This window comes from Octopus sinensis, linkage group LG19, assembly GCF_006345805.1.
Source record: "Octopus sinensis linkage group LG19, ASM634580v1, whole genome shotgun sequence".
NCBI lineage: Eukaryota > Metazoa > Mollusca > Cephalopoda > Octopoda > Octopodidae > Octopus > Octopus sinensis.
Genome location: NC_043015.1, coordinates 14,842,777 through 14,861,506, shown reverse-complemented (window position 1 = coordinate 14,861,506; position 18,730 = coordinate 14,842,777). Strand labels below are relative to the sequence as shown.

General features: G+C 33.9%; 1 protein-coding gene across 1 annotated transcript in view; it reads right to left on the bottom strand.

Moving 5' to 3' along the window:
- LOC115222207 (cyclic AMP receptor-like protein A) overlaps nt 1–18,730 on the bottom strand; it is a 265,857-nt gene that overhangs the window by 42,229 nt on the left and 204,898 nt on the right. The window contains exon 8 of the mRNA XM_029792359.2: nt 16,801–16,836. Within this exon, the coding sequence (XP_029648219.1) occupies nt 16,801–16,836 (36 nt within the window). The remainder of the gene's footprint in view (nt 1–16,800; nt 16,837–18,730) is intronic.

The window sequence follows — 18,730 nt, the reverse complement described above, 5'->3', positions numbered from 1 at the left end:
TTCCAGTCTTTGTCAAATTGATCCAGTTCTGCTCTCTATCATTTTCAGCATCACCTTTTGTTTCATTTATAGCTCTTTGGAATCCAGTCTATAACACCGCCTTTTTGTTATTTATTTATTTTTTTTTGGCCAACCAGCTGTCACTCATCCTATGGACTTGCTCTAACCAATTCCACTCCAACAATTTTCAAAATCTGGTAATGTTATTTAGCATTGCTTGTTTTGGAATCCAATTTGTTGTGTTATAGTTCTTCTACTTTATTTGAGCACAATACATATTGAGCTGTTGTTAGCTACTTTTTTGTTGTTTTTGTCAGGTTCCATGTTCAATCTTATGGATGGCAAATCTAAGGTAACATTTATTATTTTACAGCATGGCTAAATATGTGAAGCATGTTACCATGTTCGTTTTTTTCTCATGTTATTGACACATTTTTGCACAGTAATAAAATTCGAAAAGTACATAAATTCTCTGTTGTCATGGCAACCATGCTTATATAGTTTATGTTTCTCATCTCTTGTATGAAAATCGATCTGCACCATTTTCCATGAGTGTATACAATTCAATGTACCATATAATGTATGTACACATCATGAAAAGCCACACTTACACAAATTCACACCTGTTTCAGTACATACACATTATACTTAGATAAGAGATTTCTGAAATGGTTTTACACAATCTCTATCATTCTGTTGTTTTCAAAAAATTCTTTCCTCAAATCAATGTTATGCTAACTAAAATTTATTATATTTCTTCAATTAATCATATCCCAATTGTAATTCTATTTAGACAGATACACATGTTGAATAATAACACAGTACACTTACTTTTTCTTCATTGCAGTGAGACATTTTTAAATCTAATTTATTGTAATGCTTATATTATAACTTCTTTTGTGATGCATTCATCTTATCATTACTGTTAGCTTTAACGTAATTCTGGAATTCTCAACTTATTTCATTTATAAACAAGTATACTGAAATTGTTATTCTCTTTTACATATTGATACAATGAACTTTATTTTGTTTATGTAATTACCCTTTTTCATATAATTATCATCTCCAAATTCAATAAATATTTTAACAATCCTAATCTTGTTGGCTCATGGGTGTTGGTGCTACATAAAAAGCACCCATGCTGGTGACACGTAAATACACCCAATACACTCTGTAAAGTGGTTGGTGTTAGGAAGGGCATCCAGTAGTAGAAACCATGCCAAAACAGACATGGAAACTGGACAGCTTTTCAGCTGACAAGCTCCTGTCAAATTGTCAAACCCATGCCAGTATGGAAAATGGACGTTAAATGATGATGTTGACGATGGTGATTTTAACATTTATATATTTTTCCACATGAAATTAACTTGCTACTGACACAGTAGTGAAACACTACTATTCTGGTGGCATTAATCTAATTCTCACAGCTTACATCAAACTAGTTTCAAGATAACCACTTTATAATTTATACATGTTTCAAAGTAGTCACCAGTGCAATTATAAAACACAAGAGCACAGGTATGGTTATGTGGTTAAGAAGTTTGCTTGCAACCATGTGTTTCCAGGGTCAATCTTGCTGTACTGCATTTTGAATAAGTGCCTTCTACCACAGCCTCTGTTGACTAATCAATTTTAAGTAAAATTTGTATATAAAAATTGTGTGTGTGAGAATGTAGGTGAGTATGTGTGTGAGTGTGTGCATGTGTATTCATATCAGCAAACAGAGATGCTCTGTAAGTATTTAGGTTTGACTAAATTATCTTTTTTTTTTTATGCCAATATCTATTTTGCATTTCATGGATTATGGAAATGGAAATGATGGAATAATGAAATATGTAACAGACAAAGTACCTGAGGCTCATATTATAGGTTAAAAATGCCTGGAGGAAGTACCTCCTCATGGCTACAATCCATTGACTGAAACCAGTAACAGAAGACACCACTTTGGATTAAAATTGTTTCCTAATGCTTATGCCATGATCACTACTACTATTACTACACACACACACACACCACAGGTTTTGCTATACGTCTTATATAATCTTACTTCCGTGCATTAACAATTGCTCACTGTTAATTCTAATTCTAACCACATGTTATAATGCAGATGCTATCACACTTCACTCTTCAATAATCTTTGTATATAGGTGTCATTCACAACACATTTCAGACACCTTATGCCTGAGTTGCATGAGGCCTATAAATAGAGAGTTTGAAAGCATCCTCTATGAGGATATTTTTAATCTAGTCTCATTCGGTTGCACCAAGACACTGTCACTCCACATTTCAAGGAAACATTTACAAATTTCTCTCTCATATATATTCATATATATATACACATACATACATACATACATACACACACACACACACACATATATATTGTGTGTGTGTAAATAGATGTGTACATATACATATATGTATATGTGTATGTGTATACTCAGGAACAATATATAGCTGAAATCTTCACAAACTTAGAAAATGCTTAGCTTCACAACCTCCAGTGAACTTTCATAATGACAACGCATCAAAAACTCCATCCTCAAAAGATAGGTTTCATTATCATAATCGGAGAATGCTTCAGCTCTGAACAACTACTCTTCTTTTATGAGATACAAGTGTGCACACACATACACACTACATTACTGATCACAAAGGTGCATTCTATACTGTTCTCATACCCGTCTCTCTCTCTCTCTCTCTCTTAGGAGAAATGGGGGGTAGTGAGAGAGAGAAAGAAAGAAAGAAAGATAAAAAGGAAGAAAGAAAGGAAAAAAAGAAAGAAACTGATCCAAATTTTTGGGAAAACTTCACTCAGTATGAACCATATCCTTTCGTAGTCTCTTTCACTGCAACTAGAATAGTTTGTTCTTTTGAACTGAAGTAGTTCCCAGCAAACAAGACAACATAGTTTATAGTGTAAACATGTAGTGTAAGTATTCAAATATCATCACTTTCTTTCCAAATCCTTCTGCATTTCACATGGAATTTTCTCTCCTCCATAGTTATTTTGGAGTATAAGTAGACCAATCTTCTTTTGGCTGTGAATTTCAGTCTGAAAAATTTGACTTGCCTGTCTGAGAATACAGTAGTTACCCATGTATCTGCCCAATCAAAACTCAACCAAAACATTTTATTCAATTTTATTGCCAGGACTATTGCTTACTGAAAATCTTTTCCTAAACACACACTTTTTATAGACTTCAGCCTAAAGAAATTTAACCTGAATATAAATTCTATGAACCCTACCAGATTGGGAGAAGCTGTAAGCATTTCCTTTCCTCTTCTTTCCACTAAAGCAAAAAGAGTATTAAACTAGAATTAAGTGCATAATAGCAAAAAGCTTAAATTCCACATAGGCCAACTTTGTTTTTCACCCTATTCTCTCTCTTTTACTGTGGGCTTGTTGCCAAGCTGGGGGACTGCCTTGAAGATTTAATTAATCAAATGGACCTTATTGTTAGTTTTTTTTTATTAAAGTTTGACGCATTACATTGGCTTCTTTTCTTTTTTTCTTTTGCTGAAATACTAAATAATGGGGGCATAAGCAATTTAACAAATTTAATATGCAAATGTGCATAACTCAGTGGTTAGAGCATCAGGCTTACAATCATGAGGTAGTGAGTTTGATTCCTAGACTGGGCTGTATGTTGTGTCATTGAACAAGACACTTTATTTCACATTGCTTCAGTTCACTCAGCAATAGATACAAGTTACAATGTCACCAGTGCTAAGCTGTATCATTCTCTACCTTTCCCTTGGATAATATCAGTGGCATGGAGAGGGGAGGTTAGTCTTCCATATAGGCTGGTCTTCCATAAAAACAACCTGCCAGTGAAGCGACGTTGGTAACGATCACGCTTGAATGGTGCCCTTTTACGTGCCACGGGTACGGAAGCCAGTTGGCTGCTCTGGCAACAATCATGCTCGGATAGTGCTCTTGGCACCTTACTAGCACAGGCATAAGTGCCAGTAAGGCGATGCTGGTAACGATGATACTCGAATAGCCGCTCTGTCAATGATCACACTCGTATGGTGCTCTTTGCACCCTGCTAGCACGGATGCCAGTCATCGAATTGATTTTGATTTCACTTGCCTCAACAGGTCTTCACAAGCAGAGTTTAGTGATCAATGAAGAAAAAGGTATACATAAGCGGGCTGGTTACGCCTCTGGCGTAAGACACAGGTTATGGTCTCATTTGGCTTGCCGGGTCTTCTTGAGCACAGCATATTTCCAAAAGTCTCGGTTGCTAGTCATTGAGGCATAATGTTCAAAGGTCATGCTTCACCACTTCATCCCAGGTCTTCCTGGGTCTACCTCTTCCACAGGTTCCCTCAACTGCTAGGGTGTGGCACTTTTTCACGCAGCTATCCTCATCCATTCTTGCCACATGACCATACCAGCGCAGCCGTCTCTCTTGCACACCACATCTGATGCTTCTTAGGTCCAACTTTTCTCTCAAGGTACTTACACTCTGTCGAGTATGCACACTGACATTACACATCCATCGGATCATACTGGCTTCATTCCTTGCAAGCTTATGCATGTCCTCAGCAGTCACAGCCCATGTTTCACTGCCATGTAGCATGGCTGTTCGTACACATGCATCATACAGTCTACCTTTTACTCTGAGCGTGAGGCCCTTTGTCACCAGCAGAGGTAAGAGCTCGCTCCCAGGCTATTCTTATTCTAGCAGCTACACTTTCAGTGCACCCTCCTTCGCTACTGACTTGGTCACCTAGATAACGGAAGCTATCAACTACATCTAGTTTTTCTCGCTGGAATGTGGCGGAAGTTGGTCTCTGCGCATTTTCAGTGTTTATCGCTCCCGAGCATCTGCCACATACAAAAACTATCTTCCCAGTTAGCCTTCCTTTGATATTACTGCACCTCTTACATGTCCATAGCTTACACTGGGTACATCTTATAGAGTTTCTACCTATGCCTCTACTACAGATCGAGCAGGGCCATCTACCTGAAGGGATTTTTGGTTTGCCTGCCTTCCTACTTATTAGGACTTTCGTTTTAGCTAGGTTGATTCTAAGGCCCTTCGATTCTAATTCTTGTTTCCACACTTGAAACTTCTCCTCTGTGTGTGTGTATGTGTTTATCCCCATCACTGCTTAACAACTGGTGTTGATGTGTTTACATCCCCATAACATAGCAGTTCAACAAAAGAGACTGATAAAATAAGTAGCAGGCTTAAAAAAATGTACTAGGGTCGATTCATTCAACTAAAAATTCTTCAAGGCGGTGCCCCAGCATAGCCGCAGTCAAACAACTGAAACAAGTAATAGATAAAAAAATTATGAAAATAAGACTACAGTATCTTATCCACTATCTCCTTTCTCTTTCTCAATTCAAGACAGCAGAGTGTAATCTGAGGGTCATTTGGCTGCTGTTTCTGCTTGCATGATTAACATGTGTAAATGTTCCCACACTGGCTTGTTTTTAGTCATTTTAAGTTTTTCATTAGTTGTTAACTGCAGAGTTTCAAATCATTTCATGGACAATGACTACCAGTGACTGATTGGTATTGTGGTTGTTTAGCTTTAGTGCTGCTTTGATCAAGCAGATCTATACTCAAAGACGATCACAAACCCACCTTTTTCAGGCACAGTGTAATCTAGAACTCATTGTTCAATGTGTCCTGCCATTGTTTTGGTTTTAAATGGCATTACTTGAGAAAAATTTGATTACTACTTCTAGCACATTAAGTGACCATGTAAAGGCTCTGGTGTTCAATGATTTTTTTCCTTGTTTTTATAGTGAATATAATAAAAGTAATCAAAACCTTAACTAAAATCAATTTTGACATTTTATCTAATCTAAAATATATATAAGATAGAATTTAATAACATTTCTAATTTGAAAATGCATGAATAATAGAGTCTTGCTTTATCAGAGTTTATTCAATGTCATTGTTTTATTCATTCATCTGTTTAACACCCAATAGCATAAGTTGTAGGAAGACATTACAGAGGCATAGTTTTACAGTTGAATGCTCTTCCCGTTGCTAACCCTTACCTGTTTTGCAAGTAATGAATTTTCCATTTGTTCTTAAAAGTGCTGAGCAACAGAGTGACTCATAGAAAAGATGTTTTTCAAATTGCTTAATATCATAGAATCTAGAATAACCTCCAGCATTCAATAACACTTCTTATATATAGCTGAAAGTAGTAGTATATTCAAAATATAAAGAATTTTCCATGTAACTGCTCAACTTACATGAAATAGCAGCCAAATTATCTCAAATCCCACCTTACCTTCTTAAATGAACAACATATTAATCAATGTAATCCTAGATATACTAATAGACAGGATAATCAGAGTTGGAGTTCTTTTGATGAGAGATATACTTAATCAGAGCTGGGCTAGGGCTAAATAATGATTATCATATAAAACAGATTATGAGAATGAAAAAATACACACAACTATGAATAGCTATCATAGCCAACTAATTAATTGATTATTCTACGTAAAATTCTACTGATGTGAAGGTTAACATAATGTAGTTAACCCTTAAAATATATGTTTAATCAATTAAAATTACACATGTAGGGAAAAGAAAACAATATTCATTATCACAGGCAAGGGAGATAACTACAAAATCTAAATTGATGAAAACTTTAATGCTGGTGGGGAGGAATGAGGAGCTCAATTTCAGTAGACCTCTTCAACAAAGCATAATCTTATTCATACTTACTAAATAGACCTTAGTTGGTAAAACTGTGAGTGGAATAGTCAGCCTCAAATGACAATAGACCATAAGTGTAGCTTTGCTTGATGTTTACCTAAATGTTCCTAAAGTATCAAAGCTAACCATGACAAAAAGGTGAATATAAACAGAGCTGCTATGGCAACCAGCTTGGTTCTCTAGTAATTAGGTTATCACTTTTTTAATAGCAAAAATTAATGTAGAGAATACATCAATGTTTAGCCGAGCAAAGGCTATTGGTTGGAGATCAATAAAGAGACAAATGTTTAATTCTGTCTGGTTTTAGATGCATCAACTGAATAAATATAATAGAAAACAATAACTATGACACTAAGAATTTTCATTTATACATTATGGCACTACCTCAACACTTTAAGAACTGTGTGTATAAAAGAGATAGTAACTGTATTTGTTCTAAACAGAAGCTTAACCATATAAATGATAAAATCTTTATGAGCAAAAGGTATCCATAAAGCTTGTGCTTAGCTTCAGATACGAGTCTTTTATAGGTAGTAACATCTATAGGAGCAAGGCTTTTGACACAAGCTATCCAAACACGAGCTGGTATTCTAATCCATTATCCTGTCACCACTCTACCTTTACCAAACAAACCATAGAGCAAGAGAGAAAGTTGATCAATAGATATACAGCATCATAATTTCAAAATAATTATGTTGTTGTGAAAAATTATGAACATTACTATAGAAAAGACAAAGCGTAAACAGCTTAATGGCTTGGAGATATACATTCTTCAAAGGTAAACAGTTGACACCAAATTTTTCTTCTCATTTTACCATTATATGCATTGGAATGGTTTAGTTTCCCCAGAATAATAGGTTAGCAGTAATTATAGTAAAACTTGCTCTTATAAGTAAATATTACTCATTTATTCATAAGGTAAGAGGAAACGGAGAAACACAGCCAGTGCAAGCTACAGTGCAGGCTTCTCTTTGAAAATAAGCCATCTGGGAGGGTAATAACATCAAATACCATCTAATACAAGATAGTGGAAGCTCTTTAGTCCAGCAGTAGACAACCTCTCTAGTGTTTGTAGCATGATAAAATACACCCAGTCCACACAATAAAGTGGTTGGTGGGAAAAAGGATACTCAGCTATATAAAAAAATAAAAAAAATACAAAAACAATACAAAATGTGGTTTTCTCTATTGTTGTGGGTACCAGATGATAAGGATCACAACAGTAGGGGAAATGCCTTGAGTTTCAGTTAACTTATGCATGGGGAAAAAAAAAAGGACAACAAAAACTGATGATATATATGGATAAGATATATGGATGATGACAGCTGCGTAAAGAAGTGCTGCTCTTTAACTGTGGAGGGAACCTGTGGAAGAGGTATACCTCGGAAGACATGGGGCGAGATGGTGAAGCATGATCTTTGAACATTGGGCTTCATGGAGGCAAGGACAAGTGATATGCCATTCTTGAGAAGACTTGTTAAATCATGATCATGGCCAATGCTTGAGAAGACAAGTTAAATATTATCATGGTCAATGCAGGTGTCACGTAACTGGCATGTAAAAGTACTAGTGCCAGTGGCATGTAAGAAGCACTCATTACACTCTTGGAGTGGTTGGCATTAGGAGGGGCATTCAGCTGTAGAAACCATGCCAAATCAGACTGGAACTTAGCGCAACTCTCTGACTTACCAGTTCCAGTCAAACCATCTAACCCATGCCAGTATGGAAAGCTGATGCTAAATGATAATGATGATGATGATGATATATATGTATATATATGCTGTTGCCACCCACACAGTCACCATTTTCATAATCATTATTTAATGTCCATTTTCCTATGCATGCATGAGGAAGATTTTCTATGGCCAGATGCCCTTTCTGTCACCAACCATCACCTGTTTCCAAGCAAGTTAGTAATTCCCATAGCGAGACATATTACCACTGAAGACTGGAAATGATCAACATTGCTGGTATGATGGTGATGCGTGTTTACAACCATCACACACACACACACACACACACACACACACACACAAATATATATGACAGGCTTCTTTCGTTTTCTGCCTACCAAATCCACTCACGAAGCTTTGGTTGGCCCAGGGCTATAATAGAAGACACTTGCTCAAGGTGTTACACAGTGGGACTGAATCCAAGAACACATGACTGGAAAGCATGCTTCTTAACTACACAGTACACTTTTACTCTACTTATTGTTGATTACTAATATAATATAATTATATTATTACCTGCAATAAATATAACATTCTAAAATTTGAATTCTTCATTAACACCTGTGTTAGCTGCTATTCTTAATTCTTATTTATCATACTTTAAAAGATTGTGTGCATTCAAATACTAAAATGGACAACTAAATAACTTCCAGCTTCCTTAACACTTCAAGAATGACATTAAATAGTAATAGTCTCCCTATTTTTCTAGTTCTTCACACAGTCTGCATTAAGTTTCTCTTGAGTAATGTGCTACATTATCTAGAATTTTTATCTGCTCAATGGAAAAAATGTTCTCACAATATTTCTTTAGTTCAGTTATTCACTCTCTTGTGAATTTTATCTTATCATTACAACAACTGTTATTGCAATTGTTATGGAATAAAATGTAGTTTCTTGGATAATTTATCAAACTTAGTTCAATTTTGTTCCTGTTGTCTGCACCAGAGTGTGGCTTGTTTTGTAGAAAAAACATTTTTTTTCAGATGCAATTTCTATCAGAAAATTTGCTATTAAAACACAAATTCTATTTGGGGAAAGGGTTCGATATTCAAATTTCTCAACCATACAGATTTTTCAATAAAAAAAAAATAATGTTGCTGTTAAAGGAAAAAAAACTATATAATCCATGATTTCAGTGCTGTTACCTAAAGTAATTCTATAATCAATACAGAAATCCATGTAATATCAAATTAAGATGATGCATGATGAATAAAAAAAATGGATCACGTTTTCAGATTGTAAAATAATTATAGAGTCAAACAGTTGGTGTTTTTTAGATTTAAAAAAAAAATATTAAATATACCAAATTAAGTATTTACTATGTGAATTACTTGCTATTTCAGTGATTGTTGATGTTGCAAATCTACAAGTGAATGGGAAAAGAAGGTAAGAAATTCTTGGATCTACAAATATTGAGTGTCCAAATTTTTTTATCATTTATTCAACACACTGAGATGTTAGATATCACCAAATCAAGTTGATGTAGTCACATCCTTTGATTCTGCTGCAGTCCAATCTCAATACTGAACATTTTAGAATGCAGGTGGTGATGTCTTTCCAATACTTGTTTAAATGTTCCCAAGAGCATGTGCTATTCACAAAGAAACACAAGCTATTTATGTAAATATCTTCTTATAATAATTCTATTTCAAAAGAAAAAACCAAAAAACATAACAAAGGTATTACACTTGTTTTCTTGAACAAAATAAAAGAAACAGATAATACGCTATGATCCAAAAAAAAAAAAATAATAATAACTGCTTCATTTGAAAACAAACATTTCATTCTATAAGATCATCTTATATTTATTCATAACAATAATCATTCTTCAGCAGTTTTTATTTCATGCACGTTAATTTTTTCCTAGAAAAGTGATTCTTCATTAACTGTCATACAAAGATAATTAAAATTTTAAAAAAATGCTTTTTTTTTTTTGTTTTTTCAGTTGCTGAGTGTGTCAAATGACAAAGCTCTGCAACAGGAGGACAGATACTGTGTGATCAATCCAGTCTATGTAAATGTGTGGAGGGATAAAGGGGGTTGCAAAAAGAAATAAAGTAGCTCTAAAGAAAATAATATTCAACATCAGAAAATTCTGGCTGAAGCAACTTCCCTTGAGTTATATTGCCTTTAAGAAAAACCTGAATACCATAAATTTTCATTTCCTTTTCATAATGCTTAAGAAATCATGGATAAAGAAATTATTATCAGTATTAGTAATAGTTTTAATCAGAGATACAGAGCCTGTGATGAATATGACTTATCATAGGAACATTTCCAATACACAATCAAGCAGCTATTATAACTCCAAATAAAGTCTATCAGTATTTAGTCCCTCCTTCTATGTCATGAGCTGAAATGCTTCCTGGATAAATTATGTCTTTCATTTCTTCAGAGGCTGAATGAATCAACTATATTGTCCAACAAAATATAGGCTCTGTGCATCATTAAAGAAATCAATATTTATTTAATCTAATTTTTGCATTTTTCAAAGAACAGGTATGAGTGGTTTTGACTTCTATAGAAATATCCAAATATCCAATTAATGATTATTCTAGGTAAGATGGTTTCCTTTGATGAAATAACAAAAATAAATAGATAGACATAAAAAATAATGGTTTAGATTCAACAATACATAACTGTAACGTTATATTACAGTAATATATTACAATACTATGCCATGGTATGAGATAAACTGACCAAATCAGAAGAAAAGTCAATTAAATTGTTATATTTCATTTTCTATCATTATGCTGATAATGTGTAATATTAAGTTACTGGCTTTACCTGCAGACAATCTCATGGAAATCTGAAACTATTATAAATGCTATAGTCAAATTCTCATTTTATCAATATTTGATAAAAAAAAATTATTTCCTGTTGGTATGGCTATATCAAGCAGCTTAGATGTCTCATGAATGGAATGCTGCAATAGATTCATATAATAACAATAGTTCCAGGATATTTTATATTATAATACCAAATTTTACAGACTTGCTATTAAGATAATTACCTTTAGATTGACCCATTCTTTGTTATCATCAACTCTGGTGTACCCTAACTTTGGGTGATATATCTCAAATTATTCATTATTCCTTCTGTACATTAACACTATACTTCATTCTTCCTTAATCTTCTATACATAGTCATTATCCAAGTACAACCTGAACACTTCACACTACACTAAATTCATAAACAGGTCTATTAAGAGCATCATTCAATGAGCACATGATAACCTTATCTCCTTCAACAGCAAAAAGACACAATTATAACACATACAAAGAAAACAAGTTTGTACCCCAACCTCTCTAGACAGAAATTAAAACCCTTAAAGAGGTTTCTAGTTTCAAGCCTCATAATATCTGAGTATCTCTCATAGCAAACCCACATTTATAGTATTTCAAAATCTATATTACGAAGAATAGGATACTTTCATCTTGATAATTCTATAATCTCAACCTTTTGTAAGTCATGACATTCTATAAAGCTCATATAAGACCCACATATGAGTACTGTTTACATCTACAGGACAGTGTTACTGTTACACATACACACATTCCAGACCACTTTTCAAAGAGGGTCAGATTCAATCAGCAATATATTTGAATCACTAGTACACAGTTATGCTGTCTTCTGTCATTAATTCTTTATTCCCTACTACAATACCCCCTGCTACTCTGACAAAGCTAGTTGTATACTTTCCCCATCTGAAAATATTCAACCTTCTCATTACTCTTACTGCAATCTTACTCCCCAAATTCTTCACTACCCACAAATCTACCTTCCCAAAGAGGAAGCCCTCTGGAATTATCTCACTTCCCCTGTTTTTCCTACAAATACCAACCTACTACAACCTACAGATGTCCAAGCTGAACAACAATCACTTAGATCACAAATGCTATGGGCAATGTTCCAATTCCAGTGACTTATTGAAAAGAAAGAACTGTTCTAAAAGTTGATAGCCAATTTTTTTTGTTATATTTACATTGCAGATGTGGTTGAGTTTCCTCAACAGAAAATATTAGTAGAAATTACAATAAAACTAAGCAACCACTTGTTCTTCCTATGAGTAAATATTTCTCATTCATATACACACTGACAAATTATTAGTTTTCACTCTATATTTCTAGCAAATATCAAAAGGTATTTCCCTTTATTCATTCATTGCATCTGCTACTTATTGATTTCCATTCTATAAATTGTAGCTCAATCTCTTTGGTTAAATATTGCTAATCCACATTGATCTCTAATTTTGGAACCATCGATTCACTAACAAATTGATCTTAGCAGTCTTTGTTTAGTAACACAGCTGTTCTGTCCCCCTGCCTTTAAATGGAAGCTGTTGATGCATCACACATGAATGTGTGCACAATTTTGCGTGGACAAACACACACACACACACACACACAATTTCTTCCTTTATAGAACATGAAGTGTTAGCATATTGCTTCAGATAATAACTCAAGAGTTAAAGAATGACCTTCACCTCAATCAGAAGAAATGAACTGAAGTTAACAGAACAATTCAAAATAGATGTCAGAAGTTGGCAAACTGTATTGTAAGTTTATAGTAATATAAATTCAGTAAAGGATTTATGTTAAAGTAAAAGCAATTAGCATAAAGTGTGAAGTAATTGATGTTCTTAATTAGTCCCAAGTCAGCATTAATGGATCAAGCCTATGATCTAAGGTATTCCAACATTGACCATAGATAGTAGAGTGTGATGTGAAGGGTATTTGGTTATTATTTGTAGTGGGTCAAGTGATTACGTAAGGCTCTTTAGTCTGGGTTTAACCTATGATGTTTATTCGTACCAATTCCACCTACCCTGCCTCCACCAGTCAACAAGCATACGGAAATAGTCTGGATAGTGTAAGGAGCACAATATACCCACACTCACCGCATAGCCCTATACAATTCATTCTTGCATGTTGGAGCATGTAGCATGGAGATTAACTATGAAGGAAACATAGTATAGCTGGAAAGATGGAACAGTGGACTATACCGTACTTAGCATTCAGATGACTTTCTGTATGTCATAGAACTACTCAGTCAGAGCTGACTTGGGGGCCACACAACAACAACAACAATTACAAATGCCCCCTGCATGCTTGGGATTGCTGGATCAGGGTTGAACTTAACCATTTAGATACAGACCTTCCCAAGACCACATCTGCTTCCATGATACAAACTTCATGCTTAAAGTGATCTAAATTAAAACAATCTTTCAAAATTCCATGTTGATTTATGTTCCAAACAGGCACACACACACTAAATTCTTCATCATTTTCAAAATTAACTGAAACAAAGCCAGTGTATTTCAATAGAAATATGTTAACAAAAGGAATGGCAACTACCTGTGGCTATAGAACTGCCAAGTCAAGCTTACAAAAGCCAAAACAAACCTGCTAAAATCATGTGTTCTGTCTTTCTTCTTCTGACTCAGCCACAAAAAAGTGTACAAATAAATGACAAACTATAAGCAGAGATGTATTAATTTCATCAACCCCAACAGCTCAAAAGATATCTTAGTTTTAAAAATATATAAACAATGCCTTTTTTCTCCCATAAAAGTACTAATATCTTTATATTTTTTCCTTCTACAGTTACCTCTTCATTATGATACTCTTACTTTCTGGAACACAAGCAAATTGATTCTAAACTTAACTAAATATGTCCATGAAATGCTAATAAGGAAGATATAAAAATATTATAATAGTTACACCAATAAAGTCAATCATTTTGACTACAAGGGCTCTGTTCATATTGATGCTCTCTTATTTATAAAAAGATTCATAGATAATAGGCGCGTGGCTCAGTGGTTAGAGCATCGAGCTTACGATCGTGGGGTTGTGAGCTTGAATCCCGGACCGGGCTGCGTGTTGTGTTCTTGAGCAAGACACTTTATTTCACATTGCTCCAGTTCACTCAGCTGTAGAAATGAGTTGCGACGTCACAGGTGTCAAGCTGTATTGGCCCTTGCCTTTCCCTTGGACAACATCGGTGACGTGGAGAGGGGAGGCCGGTATGCATGGGCGACTGCTGGTCTTCCGTAAAACAACCTTGCCCAGACTTGTGCTTCAGATGGTAACTCTCTAGGTGCAAACCCATGGTCAGTGTCTGACCGAAGGGGGTCACCACATAGATAATAGATTGGTACAATCTTTTGAAATTATGTCCATTAAGATTAGTCCAAATAGAGATGAGTACATAAAATAGTTATACTTCAAAAAAATTTTTTTAGATATAGATTTAAGTAAAAATTACATTACATGTTGTAGATTACTTCAACTTATTTAATCTCTTACAAATAATTAAATAAACTGAAATACTCTGGTGTGTATAATGTAATTTTTGCCTAATCTAAACAAATTTAAAACTTCAAACAACTTTCTTAAATTTTGTGTTAGATGTCCTAAAAGTACCATCATTTTAATCTATATTTCTTTGTTTTCATATCCCTTGTAGATAGTAATAAAGCAAAATACTAAACTTTGCCTCAGATGTTTCAATATGTTCTTATCTTTTATCTTTTACTTGTTTCAGTCACTAGACTGCAGCCATGCTGGAGCACTGCCTCAAAAGGCATAGTTGAACAAATTGACCCCAGTACTTTTTTTTTTTTTTGGTATTTACTCTATTGCTCTAGTTTGCCAAACTATGTTAAGGGACGTAAACAAACCAGCACTAGTTGTCAAGTAGTGGAAAGGTGATAACACAGAAACACACACACACACATGTGGTGGCTTTCCACACAGTTTCTGCCTATTGAATCCTCTCGCAAGACATTGATCTGCCCAGAGCTACAGTAGAAGATATTTGCCCAAGGTGTTACACAGTGGGATTGAACCCAAAACCATGTGGCTGTAAAGTGAGTTTCTTAACCACACAGCCATGTTGCCACCTGTTCTAGAGATGTTAAACAGGGGTTGTCAAAATACCAGTGATGGGATTGGGTTTTATTAGACCCAACCCCATCACTGGTAGTTTAACTTTTAGATGATTACGGTAGTGGTTTAGCAAGCTGAAACAATATATACTAACACATAAACATGCAACTAAAGTGAAATATCCACAAAATACAAGTATGTAACCATTCAAACTTTTCAAATGAAACCTTCAATAAGATTCTAGTTAAAAAACAAAACAAACAAATGTACAATAATAATAATTCTTTTTTGGTTTTAATTTTGATAAACTACTATTTGTTAAGTTATGACATATGTTTATATCTCATATATCATATGAGTTAAAACCCTAGATATTTGTCTGTCATGTTTATAAAAGATTTTATCAGCACTACATTAACAAAATACAGGGAACAAATAAGTTTTGCTTTACTGATATTTTCAACTAAGAAATGTTTCAGTATTTCTAAAATATTCAGAGACAAAACAGCATCACCATGTGTATCCCAGTTTTAGAATCAATATATTGCATCCCTGCATGCTGTAAAAGGGAACTAAAAGGGTTGGCAATAGGAGGGATATCTGGCCATAAAACACTGCTTCAGAAAACTTATCTAACCCATGCCACCATGGAAAAGTGGATGTAAATGATGGTGATGATGATGAGGATGATGATAATTTGATCTATCAAGTAAACAGAAATTTTTTGTAAAATTTATTAGTAAGATTGTCAGGGCTGTGTTAGCAACATTACAGGCCCCTGGGCAAATGAATGCACTAGGCCCTGTAGTATTTATTTATTGGTAGCAAGCTATAGCATAGATAGATTAGAATTGGGCCCCTAAATCTCTGAAGTACCCTCACTTCCCCAAGCAACAGCCCAGTGTACTCATACATTAAGATGGCACTGAGAGTAGTTCATTAACAGAGGAAAATATGAAATATGATATCATTAATCAGTGATAGAGTTAGATATGTGCCAATGGACCACATTAATCCCCCTCTGTTCAATGTGTATGGATAACCAATATGGGTAAGTTGACAAAGGCATACTGAGGCTCCATTCAGTAGTGGATCAGAAACAGCTGAATGGAATGAAATAAGACATTATGGGTGGAATAACTTAATAGCAAAGTTAGTCAATGGTAGGCTACATCATCTAAATCATTAATAATATTTTATTAAGATAAATCATTGGTACGATAAATTAATATTAGTATAATTCATTAGTAAGATAAGTAATTAAAAGAGCAGAAAATAAGTTATTATTAGCATATTAGCTTTTCATTAAGTCAAAGAAAATAAAGTTATAAGTAGGATAAACTATTACAAGAGTAAGCATCAGGAAGGTGAGATGTTATCAGTTGAAGACAAGTTATTAGTAGGTGAGTCATTCATAGGTGAAATCATCGGTCATCATGCTTCTTTATAAAGGTAAATGAAGAAAATATTTTGACTTACATGCCAACTCTCCACTTCCAGTTTTCAACGATCCAGCTGCAAACAAAACAAAATATATTTTATTGTAATTACTGATATTTCACTAACACATATGGATGTTTTGGAAAGTTATATTCTCTCATGGTATTAGATATTGTTATATAATCTTCACCATTGAAAAGAATTATCTCTCAAAGATTTTCTTTGCTCATATTTGCTTTAATTGGTTGACTACATTTACTCTGTCTAGACTTTCTGAATTTCAATGTTTCAACATTTAAATTTGTATAATACTGAAGTTCAAACTAAGAACAAGATATTTTCTTTTGTAAGACTTTCTTAACTTCAATATATTTTTACCAGAACAATTTCAATGACTTTAACCCTTTAGCATTTAAACCAACCATATCCAGCACAAGTATTACACCTGTTTTATGTTCAAACTGGGCAAATCCAGCTTCTCACATATATCCTGCAATGTGATTCTAAAACTAAACAATCACATCTTCAAAATCTCAAAGCTACATGATAATACATGACTAGCTTTAAAAGATGTAAATAAATAAGTATGACATTTGACAGAATTGTGAGAAAGTGTTGCTGCTTCATACACTCTTCTCCCTGCCTATTCTGTTGCTCCTAAAATGGTATCCTTTTGAACTAGCTAACTACATCTCTTCCCACTCATGATATCACTATAATTGTTACAGGCCATGTTCCTATCTCCTATTAAAAGAATATACTCACATAAATAACTTCTAATGCATACACACACACACACACACACACACACACACACACACAAATAATGAGAAGATAGTTCACATATACCAATGACATGTAACATATTTATATACAGTTACCAATACACAGAGTCACACAATTCTGGAGGAAAGTATTTAAGTATTTGTTTCTAATCTCTTGCAAGAAACAGTTTCAGAAGACATAGAAACTCCAAACAGCTAAATGGCGCACACAATAATGATTAAAACTAAACAAACATCAAATAAAATCAATTGTCTAGTTCATTCCCAAAAGTATATTGAATTAATTACTTAGGTGAATTTTTAACAGACAATATGGTCATTGAAAACACAATGGATAAATTTAGATGAAGTGAGTTGAAAGGTTAAAATAGGATTCAAATCTGCTATAGTTTGCTACATTCAGACAGTATGTTCTATAAGCAAACAATAGCTGAAGATATTGATGAACATATTATACTCTTTTACTGGTTTCAGTCACTGGATTGCGGCTATACTAGGACATCACCTTCAGAGGATTTAGTAAATTGTATTGATCTGGTTACTTAGCCCAGTAATAATTTTATCTATCTAAAATGGGTGAGTTCCATAAGTTAAGTCCTTTTAAAGAACTACATCTTTTTCCAGAATCAAAATAGTACAAGATATTTGCACTGATATACACAAACACAGGCATACATGTGTATGTGTACTTTATGGTAAGTTGAGAGTTTCATATGCCTAACTATGAGTTTCACATTTCTGATCTTCAGACAGCAGTGAATGTTGGAGTGACTACATATAATACATACAGCCTCTTCCAGAAACAAAAAATCCACAAAAATGTTTGAATATAATGCAGATTGTATTTTGCATGTGCCCAATACATTTGTGAATTGCTGTTAGAGACATAGAAATATATTAAATTTTTTTAAAAATAATAACAAAAACTATAAAAAAATATCAAAATATAATAAAAGAAAAAAACACTTAAAATATTGGGGCAAAAATTGTAAGGCATAGTGTTATATGGCTAAATTGATTAACAAGACAAAAAATATGTATTAAAAAAATGAAAGAATTACATAAATTGCATTAAAATCATGGAACGATGAAATGAAGTGGATTGGTGACAAATGGAGAATAAATGGTAATGACTGATGAATATTAAGAAATGATACATATGATGAAACTGATTTTTTTTCTTT